We start from the raw sequence: 13,172 nt of genomic DNA on the forward strand, positions 1-13,172 counted from the left end.
ATACTCCATATTCTCTCCAAGTAACCAAAACTCTCTCAACTCCTCACCCTCCTTCCAAGTTTCGGTTTTCTCTTTCACACATACAAGATCCAAGATCTCGGTCAAACTAGTTGTTTCCGCCAACTAGTTGTGAGGTTGATCCAAGAACGACTAGTACTTAGTTTGTTGTGTTGTTTGATCCGGTCATGGGACCTACATCGTGTTAGTCCAAGAGTGATCCTGACAGGTATCTTGAGAGCTTGGATCAGACTAACTTTCCAACTTCATTTCAGATTAAATCCCGAGTTCATTTATCAAAAGAAAGGCAAGGAAAAGAGAGTTTTCTTTTCTTATATTTTCTTTTATTATCTCTTCCATCTCTTCAATTTATTTTCTTTCCAAATCTTTCCAATTTGGAAGGATACAAATCCTTTAATTTTACTCATTATTTTCTCTTCTCTCTCATTCTCTTTCTTTTATTGAAACTCGGGAACACCTATTTTAATTTTCCTTTCTTTTCCTTTCTTAAATGAAACTCGAGAACATAACATATTTTTTTCATCCCTCATTTTCCTTCCCTTTCTTTCTTTAATTGAAACTCAGAAATACATAGTAAAAATCCACCAATCTTCTAATTAATGAATAGCCCACATCAGACTAACTTTCCAACTTCATTTCTTGAAGAAGTATAAACATACTCGTGTTATTCTTCTATTTATTTTCCTATTGATGTAATGATATTTTATTGTTTTCTGCACCTTGCAATTTAGGACGTCAAAAAAAACCGCAACCGATGTAAAAATCCAAAACCTCGAACATTTGGAACCGGTATGAACTAGTATGAGATTTACATTAGTAAACTTTGCGGGTTTGGGACTGTCGTACCGGCTACCCGCAATATTTGTATATTATAGAATCTTAAAAATGTAATAAATAGTAGGTTGATGTTGCTAGAAACTTGAAAGTGTTAAAATTTTTAAGGTTGCTACAAAATATGGTTCAATATTTGATATTTTATGTCGGTTTTGAAGTTAGTTTAAGTTAGGATTAATCTGGGTGATGATGCCCCGTTTGGTCAATCTAAAACATAAGACCATAAACTAGCATATCTCGTATCCACAAACACGATGGGTAATAAGTTACAGGTGGATGACGGTGTGAAATTGGATAGGTCTTGTTCATTTCAAATTAATAATAACGGGACCATGCCCAACAGCCCAATTTGTGGTACCAATACATCACTTGGCTTGGGATGAAGGTCTTGACTCCTAACATTAATATGACAATTACGAGATATATAGGCACCATGCATTGGAGGATCGGAGGGTATGCGAGGCGCACCATCGGTCATGGCACATAAGGTTCGAGGGCACAAACTTTTTTATACATATTACATATATATGTTTGTTGGTGTTGAGAATAAGGTTATTTGCAATGGTTTATGAGATAAGTACATGCTCATAATGGTTTTCGCTTGTAATAAACCGGTCGATAAAAGTTTTATCCATGTACACTAGCGGATAAAAAAATTTCGTTAATACATACATGCCTTTTTATTTTTGCTCGGCCAAGGTATTTAAATTTTCGGAGACGGCCCTAGCACCATGAATAAATGTGTTGGGTAGAGCGGTGAAGAAAGTCACTCGATGATTTGCTTCAGTTTGGACGGTTAAACATTTTTCAAGGTTTATCAGTTTATGAACCTTCGAAAAGGTACAAACCCTAGGCATTTAAATCCGTTAATTTTAATAACACACTAAAAACAGGAAAACTGGAATACATGTTCGTAGCAATAGGAGAAGTTATGAATCATTTCACTTGTCATAGTGTTTCAGATTCCATTGGTGTGACACGATGACCGTTTGCCTTTGTCTCATCATCAAGATCATTCTCAGAATCCCAGAACTTAGCGGTTTTGATATCCTCTTCAACCATTAGTTTTGAAAACTCTTCATGATCATATTTTAAGTTCAAGTTTGCCTTACCCTCAAACTCACTTGGAAGATTTTCTATATCAAAACACGACTTCAAAATCTCGACACTAGCTTTATCATTTGGGTAAGCAAACTTTATCTTTAGATATGTTTTGGGGTCTATGAAGTAACTTAAAACCTGTTTAAAATACACATACTCATTTTAATTGCTAGTTATATGTTAAACAAAAAAAAACATGGCTAGGGGATTTTGCGGTACCTTTAGAAATGCTTCAAATATTTTTGGAGGATTATAGAGGATGATATTCGCAAGTCTCTCAGGATAATGGTTTTGTAACACGTTCACAATATCCCGAGACGTTTTCAACTGAATATTTGATGCGTTAATTGCATATCCTGTGAAATCGATCAACCAAGTCATTTGTTCTTGGCCTTCGGGGAGGTTTAAAAGCGCGCTTTCAATCAAGTATACCAAATGACGGACATTTCCATCCCCTGTTTTAGTATTCTACAACAAAGTGATTGTCGATATTAGCATTTAAATGGTAAAATGGTCTTTTGTATTTTCTTAAACAATCATCCACCAAAATGATTTATAAACCTGCTTCCCGGGCCTCATAATGAGGACAGGCCTTCCAACTCGATCAATAAAACTAGCTCTTGAGACTTTACCAGTTTCTCCTTCTTGTGCTACTTCATCCTATCAATAATATATAAAATTCCGTTTAAAATCTTTATTTTTACACACAAAATGAATTAAAGTATGAGTTTCTAACACAACATGAAAACATGACACGAATCAAACAAAAAATTCACTAATTTGGGCTTAAGCATGTTCAGGTTAGACTTCGAACGCGTTTAGTTAGACGGCTCATGTCCTAATCAACCAAATATGTTCATGTGTTGACCATTGGGTTTTATTGTTTAAACAGAATTACTTTTATATAACTATACTTTTCTTGTATATTGTGATTTTAGAGTATTTATATGCAAACAGATAAAACAATATAAAATTTATATTGTGTTCACGTTCATGTGTCTAACGCAACCATTAGATTCATATTAAATTTTCAAATTAGTATCCCTATATCCTTGTGGTTAGTGGAGAACAGCCATCGGACTGGATTTGTCATAAAATTGATACGTTTAACCCGTCAACTTGTGAATATGGCCCGTTTAACACCCTACTAATATAAAATAGGCAAATTGGATTTTAATAATCTTCAACTTCATCCAGTTGGCCGATAATAATCCCAACTTAGAAAATAGTTGCCACTGGTTCCAACTTTCACACTATTTGTTTTCATTGAACCTCCGTTAAAAAAAAGTTAACGGCGTTAAAATTTTTCCAAATTTTAAATTGATGTTTCAGGGGTTTTGATCGGAATGAGAATACGAATCGATTGATGTAAAATTAACTCGAAAGGTGCTTCAAACAGCTTGATTTTTGTTAATTAAAAGTTTAAACACCGGAATTGAAACACCCTTTAGTCGCGCTTGGACCACCGTTTTGAGGTAAGCTGTTTTACATCAATCGAATCGTATTCTCATTCCGATCAAAAACCCTAAAATATCAGTTTGAAATTTGAAAAAAATTTAACGTCGTTAAGTTTTTTTTAACGGAGGTCCAACGAAAACAAATTGTGTGAAAGTTGGTACCAGTGACATTGACAGCTACTTTCTAAGTTGGGATTATTATCGGCCAACTACATTAAGTTGGGATTATTAAAATTCAATTTTCCTATAAAATATGATCAAGTAGACTAGCGGATGATTACTAACCCAACGAATTTCCTCTGGCTTATAGTGTGATCTCCATTCAAGTGTTTCCTCCAACATCTTCTTGGCCTTTTCAAGTTTCCAGTTTCGGGCTTCTAAGTATCTCTTTAAGCATGCATCCGTACAAAACTTTTTAGCACGGCTTGAAAGAGGCCCGATAGCAATACGAAGGTCTTTGATCTAGTTTTTTTTGAAAAAAAAAATCAGATTTCAAAAAATGATGATTTCAAAACGAAGAAAAAACTAGGAGATAATGTGTTTACCATCTTATCATGATCTAAGGGTTCACAATCATGTTGGTTTCGACCACGCCATCTTTGAAACATGTTTGATATTGTAAGAGATGAAAATACTCCTTTGGTTGCACTCTTAATTGTGAAAATCCTGAATTGATGAGTTGATTAGAATTGGTGATATCATATAGCCAAAAATAAAAATTTATGAAGAAAGAGAAAAGAAAAGTGACGTGACCATTACCAAAAGTGGGTCATAATACTAACGTGAAACGGCGCATTTGACAAATTAAGTTTGTTTTTTCTTTTTCTTTTCAAAATTGTATGTATGCGACTATCATGACATATTGATTTCTATGGTGGTGGTTTTTTTTAAGTACATACAATTACAACAGCTAATGTTATAAAAGTAGCTTTACAAGGTCGAGTACTCGCTATAATATATGTTGTCGATGTGAGTTATTTTAACCCCGTCTGATTGCTAAGAATCGATCAAATGTGGTCAATCTCAGTCAGAATCACATATGGTCGATGAACTTTGACCGATTTTAACTTTTAAAAAATAAAACATACTTCGTATTTTTATATTATTAGAGAACAAATTGCGTTTTTTAATTAATGATTAACGTTTTTTTAGAATAATTTATTGTTTAAAAATGTATTTCTCATATCTTTAGTGATATTAACATATTTTGTTATAAATATTAGTTAACTTATGATATTCAACATATATATATATATATATATATATATATAATATCCAAAAATTATTTTTCTTTATATTTACCATGTTCGGGTACTCCCCGAGTACTCTGAGTACACCAACTCCCCAGTCGGCCGTCTAAGGTCCACCTAACGACTTTTGCAAGACGTATATGAACCCAACGTTCGACGAATTTTCCATGAACTGCTCGGTGGGAAGCCCATTTATGTTCGTTTACGTAGTAAATGAACGAACATGAACAATGAATTTCATTCAATTAACTAAATGAACGAACATGCACAGGGGTTATGTTTCAGTTGTGTTCGTGAACGATAACTTGTTTGTTTACGTCTGTGTATGTTAATGTGTGTTGTTTATATTTGTTCATTTAACTTTTTATATTTTATATATTTTTAATGATTTTTCACAACTTCTCATATAGATTTAACCAAAATTATTAACTATAAGACAAATATATATATATATATATATATATATATATATATCATATGATTAATTTATATGTAAATTATATTAATACGAAAGTTTAAAAACACCAACACAAAATTGCTTGCTAGATCGAACCGTTACACTGGCCATTCTAGGTTAGCTATATCAAATAGAATATTGTTTGTATTTAATTGTGTTTGTTTGTTTATGTTTGTGAGCCACTCACGAATAAGTTTATTTTCTTATTGAACGAACATAAACAAGAAATTTCACTCGGTTGTTGTTCATGAACCATTTGCTTGTCCAATAAAAACTTAGTGAACAAACACGAAGAAAGTCGTATTCAGTTCATTTACAGCTTAGGCTTTTATGAACATTAATATGACATACTGGTCCACACTATTTAGTATTTACCAAACATACACCAACAGATATTATAGAATATGTTAGATCAATGTAGATAATAACATGAATGAATAGCCAATGATTCGGTTCAATGTAGATAATAACAAGAATAAATCAATGTAGTAAGCCATGCTAATTTGATTCGTCTAAGGTGCCGCGCACACACTCGAGTCGAACTTAGACTCAATCAAAGTTTTTCTCACAATATATAAAGATAACTAAATATGTATATAAAGTAGTTAACAAACAACAAACGAGCCCAATCCGATTACGAGTTTGAAAATGACTCCCGGACCGAACTTAAGCTTTAGAAAAAAGCTCGAATCGGCTGGCTCGTTTAAATTACTATAACCGTTTATATGAGATGTGAATTGAAGTACTTATTCGTCAACGTAAAGTTACCTGAATTATTGATCTTATTGTGTAGAATCTACAGCCGAAGTCGATCAATCTCCAATCTAAATTTATAATATAAAAATGGTGTAAAAGGCAAGAAATGTGTGAAGTGTGAATCACACCATGAATATATAGCCTACAAATTAATGGAGTTGGGAATCTTTAAGACGCTTCAACTACTTGTACTTTTACGAGTTGTATAGTGGGGCCAGCAAGGTAACTTATAGCTGTAAGACTTGTAAGCCCCGAATACAACATGACACTCGTTTCTTATGTGTGTTTTATTTTTGTTTTTTTTCCTAAACATAGTTTGAACTACTCGTAATATCTAAGTGAGTCAGCCTGAAACAGAATATCAACCGTCCATAATGTTTCGACGTTTCATACCTTAATTACACAAGAACACTATCAAGGAGGAAAACCATCTTAAGTTAGATTTAAAACTTGAGACCATAAGATCCAAAACCTTACTATCATCCATATGTAGTTAGACCATAAGGCCATTGCCTCATACATATTTTGTAATATCACACAAAATAATTAAGTTTTAGGTTTCCCATGTGAATGAGTATGCTCGGCACGGCTTACTTTGTAAATGAACAGACCTTGTCTCGGTTCAGTTTGATTCATTTCGTATACAACCTTAGCTTGGGTATTTGAAACTCTTGGAAAAATATTAGTGAAAATGGTTTTTCACTACTTTTGGACAATAAATAATTGTATTTATATAAGTTATATAGATAATTGTTTATGGGTTTATATTCTACCGAGTGATACAAACGTTACAATTACATGGGTTTTATCTCCCATTCTGTTAGGTATTAAATAGTGGAGGGACTAAAGTGTAAATAAAAAATAGTTTAGGGTTATATCCGTAATATGTTTGAATACATATACGGGATCTGTTGGATAGACGAGGATCGATTAATTGATTTGGTTTTCCCTCTCTCACTCTGTTCTTCTTCCTTTCTCTTTATCGATCTTAATATCTCGATTACCATTTTGTAACGTAACAAGTGGTATCAGAGCTTCCTTTCCTCTTGAGTGTGAGTTAGGGTTCAGATTTTACAACAACAATCAAGAAATACCGGTAATTCATATCAAATTCTATTCAATAAGATTGAAATTTCTGAAGAATTTAATGAGGATTATGCAACGTATCTCTTCATTAATGGACTAAAGCCAGAAATTGGTTATGGTCTTATGAGGTTTCACAATATAGGAAATGGTTTAAAGTTGGAACAAGCATTTTCTTTGGCTAGATATCAAGAAAAGTTTTTGGATTGGGTTTTTGTTCATGGATCAATTCAAGAAGGATCGTCCAATTTTGAGGTAAGTACATTTGATTCACACCAAACAAGTTGCCTTGATATCTCTAGTGATAATGAAAAAGTTTATGAATCGACGTGTTCTTTTAAAGTCACAAAAACAGAATCGGCCCACCAAGTGTTTGATGAAATGCCTAGTATGTTTAGAGATGATGTTCAAGAAACCTTTGAGGAATATGAAACTGATGATAAGACTTATGAATCGTTTAACGGTGGTGTTTTAAAAGAAAATGAAAAGGATGATGAAATGAGAGTAAATTTTGGAAGTGAAACGAATATGAATATGGATGAAAACGTCATAATTGAGGGTAATGTAGCAGAAACAATTAAGGGTAAGATAATAGGAGATGAATTGCTTGAAGGGTTTAGCAATGAGACGACGTATTGTGTGGGTTTTAAACAACTTTACTTTTGTCAAAACAATCATGTATATGCGTTTATATTGTTTAAAAGCGTTGGAACTTTTAATTACGAGAAGCAATTAAAGCGGTCAAAAAACTCTGAATCATCACAAGTTGGTGTTCCTACGGGAATTGGTGTTGGATTTCTTCATTATAGAAAACAGTTGAGTGGATAGCTACCGGTTGGGTTTTTAATATGGAATGTAAAGGCGGAGAGCTTATGAAGTTCAAATCTGTTAAAGAACTAGTAGACAAAAACAGAGTTTGGGAAGTTGGATTAAAATCGGCTATAGGGGGTCATTTGTACCGAAAGATGCTAGAGATTTGGGATGATTTTAAATCATCAAAATATCATATATTGGTTATGGATTTTGAGCAAACAGCAGCATCGTTTGATGCTAGTCGGTCTAATCGTCTTTATGAGATAACGAAAAAGAAGAAACAATTAAATTGGACAGATACTTGGTGGGGTTGTAACTGGACATTTAAAGATGGTGAGACTATTGAGTTCAAAACAAATTGGAAAAGTGATGGTACTGGTGTATGGAAAAGTGTTGATACAGGTTTATTGAAAAGAGAAATGATTTTGCTACTAATTAGACTTTCAGAAAGTCGGGTTAAAGGAAGCTACTGTAATGGAACTGATGTTGTGGTTATAAGTTTTCTCAAGACTTATAATGAGAGTAAAAACATTATATTTTCAGTTTTGAGCCTTTGTATCAATTGGCTTAGTGAGAGGACTGATGGGCCCGTGCCCAATGTTCCTTCGAACATTCATATTCTTACTTTTCATTGGAATAGGATCAATGAACAGGTGAATCCATTACTGTTTAGAAGTAATGAATATGAGGGGACAGTAGCTGAAAACATATATGATAATGACTCTTTAGTGTTAAAGGGTGAAACAAGTCCTTCTATGGAAAAAAGTCAACAGATTAAAGCATTATTCATGCAAGAAAATGAGCATGGCAATAAAGAAAGAAAGAGACACTTGAATAATTCTCGGCTTGAATGTGTGACTTTTAAGTCTATTGAAAGTGATGAAATTGGCAGGAACTGGTGGCGGAATATTGTAGTTTTTCATGAGCTAGTAGTTAAAAGTAAGAACCAGGAAGAATGCTTGGATTCCCTCATACATTCAGCCATCTTTCTTAAATGGATGCAGCCTGATGAGGCACACTCTGATGCTATTGCAACAAAGCCACATATCTTTGTAAGTTACAGTGGCAACATTAACACTTTTGATGCATCAAACATGAAAGAAAAAGGAGAGCCAATAAAAGTACTTAGAAACCTTTCTTGGTGGAAAGCAATTCAAGCTAATAGAACAGACCAATCAATGGTGGTGCTGCTACTACACATCAAAGAGTGCAATCTGATAGGCACAACGATCACACTTGTGAGGAGCATCAAATCTGAAGTTACATGTATTGAGGGTGATGTTTCGGTTATCACTATTCAACTATCACAACTAGAGGAAGCACATGAATATTCCCAGTTTGGTTCTGATAGTTTTGATTAGATTTTTTTTTTCCGTATGCTGATTTTTGAGGACAAAAATGTTTTGAGAGGGGAGTAATGTTAGATATTAAATAGTGGAGGGACTAAAGTGTAAATAACTAATAGTTTAGGGTTATATCCGTAATATGTTTGTATACATATACGGGATCTATTGGATGGACGAGTATCGATTAATTGATTTGGTTTTCCCTCTCTCTGTTCTTCTTCCTTTCTCTTTATCGATCTTAATATCTCGATTACCATTTTGTAACGTAACACATTCGCATTCGAATAGATGAACTTTTTGTTCCAATAAATGAAATTATATATAGTTATTTGTGTCTAGAGTTAACTTATAACTCTAAGCACAAATAACTATATATAATTGTGGTTGGTATAACTATTTTTTATTGGGTTTGTGAACTATTGTATGAGAGTTTCGCAATTAAGTAAATGCCATCTAAAATAGAGTTAAGATAAATCAGAGATTGATGCTTGAATTTGTATGTTTGTAACTCACAAAGCTGTGAAAAAAATGGAATGCAAATGAGTGACGGGAAAATTGTGTGTGCGCAAATAATTGCAATCGACTTTACAATGTTGTTTTCATCGTACTATTGTGAGACTTGCAAGGGCTGGCCCAGTTGGCTTGTTAGTAGAACAAGGGCTTTATTCTTTAGCCCTCCAAAATCTAAGGATCCTCAATTTATATAAAAAAAAATTGTTAACTATGGGCTTTTATTAGTTTGGCTTGGGACTTGAAACTTGAAGATGAAACTAGAGCCGACTCAATTTTTATAACAAAAAATGTTTGTTAACAATGGGCTTCAATTTAGTTTGGCTTGTGACTTGAAAAGCCGTAGGAAACCATAATGCCACTCAAATTAAAGTTTAGCTGTTGGTATCATAGTGGGTTATAATAAAAAGTAGTTTTTTAGAAAGAGTAAGAATAAGTCTAAGCCCTTAGATCTATGATCTAGTGGTTGAGATTGGTAGTTTTTAAAAGGGTATATCTCATAGAATAATAACCAACTTTCAAAAGTGTTCCAATTAGGTCACTCATGCATATTTTTCTCTAATCGGGTCACTAAATCTTCAAATTAAGTCTCACCGATTTTTTTGTACGTCAAGAAAAAAATGGAGGATAAGGTGTGGGGGTCGGAATTTGTAATATATGTAGTTATATTTAAAAAAATAAAAAAACGTTAATTATATTAAAATTCAAAAAAATAAAATAAAATTCACGTAGCCACTCAACGTCAACATGAAAAAAAAGATAAAAAGATTTTCTATGTGAAACAAAAAAGAAAAACGCTACAAATACATGTTAAAACTTTTAATTTAATAAAATACGAAAGTTGAGTGAATTTTAACATGTATTGTTAAAACTTCAAATTTGAGTGACCTAATTGGAACACATGTGAAACTTGATACCCAATAGTTTCCTAGGATCTAGGATTTAGGCTAAATAGTTTTCTAACTTTAAATTTTATGTTATTTCTACTCCTCCTACAAATCTATGTCTTTTTATTTTAACCCTTTTTCTATACATACATATATATATATATACTAACTACACAGTGAATGCCTAGTCTGTGTCGGTACCTGGTGACAGTGCACGCGTAGCCTAAAATTGGACCGCGTAACTCGTGCAAAGCCAGTTGCGTGTTATAAAATATCGAACGCGCGTAACCCCGCGGGAATGCACGTTACCGACATTGGAACATGCTTAACCAACACCACACGTGTAATTCATGGCGATTAACAGTGTAGGGTGCTACGTGGGACAGGACACGTATTTATCGGCCCCAGTATATTTAAACAATGATATCTATGTAACTTGTAACGGAAATCAAAAGGCAAACATTAAATATACATTAATTTGAAATACATCATTTTTTTAAACCAATTTGTTTTGTCCCCAAACCTGTTCTTACTCGACATCGTATTGACCTGGCCCCTTTCTACTCGAACCCGAACCAAATTAACCATTTTTTTTTGTATTGACTCATTCCGACCCTATTGTACTTTTACAAATGACCTGAGCTCGCCCGACTCGACATGTTACTCGGTTCTAAATCGTAAGCGCGTAATATGTTAACGTTTTAAAACTAAAAAAACTATAGCAATATCATACTCAAATCAAAGAGAATAAAATGCTCGTTTTAATGATGTATTTTGTTTTTTTTAAAAAAACATTAACGTGTGAAAAAGTTATGGCCGTTAAAAAGTCGTGGGGTAGTTGGTTTTGATTTAGGGGCATGTGTGTAACTATTATTAAACTTTACAAAACATGTAATGAAGTTGAGGGATTAAAGTTGTAAGATATGTTAAAAGAAAGAAAGTTGTAAAGGCTTAATTACTCTTAATTTCTATAACTTTTATGCATATTTTTCATACTTTTGAGTGATGTTGGTGTGCTTTTATTAAATAGAGTCTATTTTAGCTCATATTTAGATATTAAAAAGTTTTGAGTGACAACGAGCTAAAATTGAACAATTTTTACTAAACGTATGATCAGTAGATAAATATTTATAATAATTATTATTACTATTATTATTGTGTTATTATTAGTATACAGTACGTTTACAAGTTATAATGTAATCCAAGTAATTGTTTGAATATGAATTTTAAGTTTTAAAATAGAATCTAAATTATATTTGTTACTTTGTTTTGGACACATGAACGTAAAGCTGAATGGGACATAGAGCAAATAATACTAAAAGCCCACCAAACATAAAGACATGTCTTAAACTACTACTATGGATCAAAAGGAGACTTGGATGGATTTGTTGGGCAATACATAATGAACTAGATGGACAACATAAAAAAATGGACATCAATATTTAAAAAGAGGGTTTAAAAACCCTACGGAGGAGCAGCATGTCACGGCTAATTGGGGGGCTGCCCCTGTTGCCCAGTTGGAGCTCGGAAGAAAACGAAAAATAAGAATATTGATAAGCAAGCTGGTAGGCACGTCTAAACAAGTCAAAGTCTATATCTTCAAAAAGTAATTAATAAGCTAGCAGATACACAGCTCAATTAATTTAAGTTCACAGACTAGCAGCTCAACTATTTATATTTATTTTACAATGAACCGCACTTTATTCTTTATCTTTGCTTCATCGAATATTATGAGTAGCTAAACTTTTATACTGCCTGGGTTTGGATGATTACTTTTTAGACTCGTTTTACTTTTGGTTTTGGATTTTTTATTGATTGGTTAATGCTTTGGTAAAGTTTTTATTTTATTTGGTTGTGATGCATATGCGTATTTGGTATTAATTTATGATCAATTATTGTTCCATATGTGTCTTTGTGAACGTCTTTCATGTATGGATGCATATTAGGTTACTTACTGTATGTTTGTAGCTAGTTTTTGGTTTATTGTTAACGTATTCCATAGGAGCGGTAATTGAGAGTTTAGAGATACCTTATTTTCTGCCACTTGAAAGACCGGGAGGTAATTAAGTGTCGTTTGTTTTGGTCTTTTGTGGGTTTGGGTAGTGATTGCACGGGAGTGAGTTACCCTAGACTTCTTTAAATTATTACATATCCGAATTATAACCAAATTTAATACATACCCCTTTACGCCTTAGGGTGTTTTGTGATTAGAGAGACCGGGAGGTAATTTAGTCTTTGGGTACCTTAGCATAGTTAGGTAAGGTGAGACCAAGAGGTGATCCGAACCACCAAACCGTTGAGCTTTAAATGATATCTAGGGTTCTTAGGTATTGTTGGTGAGACCGGGAGGTGATCTAGCTTACTTTAGTTATTCCTTAAATTTTATATTTTTAGAATACGGTACCAATCATAAATCAAATTCCGAAAGTTTACGAGTTGATTAGTGGAATTCCTTACCTAGGTAGTTGTTTCCTCTATTTGAGTTCTAGTTCTATTTGTCCGTGTCTAGTTTAGAGTAAGTATTATTTAGTTTATATTTAATTATAAAAAAACATAAAAATCAATTAATTAAGTTTAGTTAAGTTAGAGTCTAGTTTAGGTGTCGCTAGTGTCCTTTGGGTTCGATATCCATACTTCACTAGGCTTTACTACAGTCGATA

General features: G+C 33.2%; 1 protein-coding gene across 1 annotated transcript; it reads right to left on the reverse strand.

Annotated features, from left to right (window-relative positions):
* Nucleotides 1-635: 635 nt before the first annotated feature.
* LOC143551814 (phosphatidylinositol transfer protein PDR17-like) lies at nucleotides 636-4,158 on the reverse strand. The gene is made up of 5 exons (XM_077042162.1): nucleotides 3,956-4,158; nucleotides 3,696-3,872; nucleotides 2,515-2,613; nucleotides 2,173-2,421; nucleotides 636-2,091 (listed from the first exon to the last, which is right to left on the reverse strand). Exons 1-5 carry the CDS (start codon nucleotides 4,016-4,018, stop codon nucleotides 1,801-1,803), a joined length of 879 nt encoding a protein of 292 aa, XP_076898277.1. The 5' UTR covers nucleotides 4,019-4,158; the 3' UTR covers nucleotides 636-1,800.
* Nucleotides 4,159-13,172: the final 9,014 nt, after the last annotated feature.

Source organism: Bidens hawaiensis, unplaced genomic scaffold (assembly GCF_021521415.1).
Source record: "Bidens hawaiensis isolate Kalapana, Puna unplaced genomic scaffold, B.hawaiensis_p1.1 tig00016662_1, whole genome shotgun sequence".
Lineage (NCBI taxonomy): Eukaryota > Viridiplantae > Streptophyta > Magnoliopsida > Asterales > Asteraceae > Bidens > Bidens hawaiensis.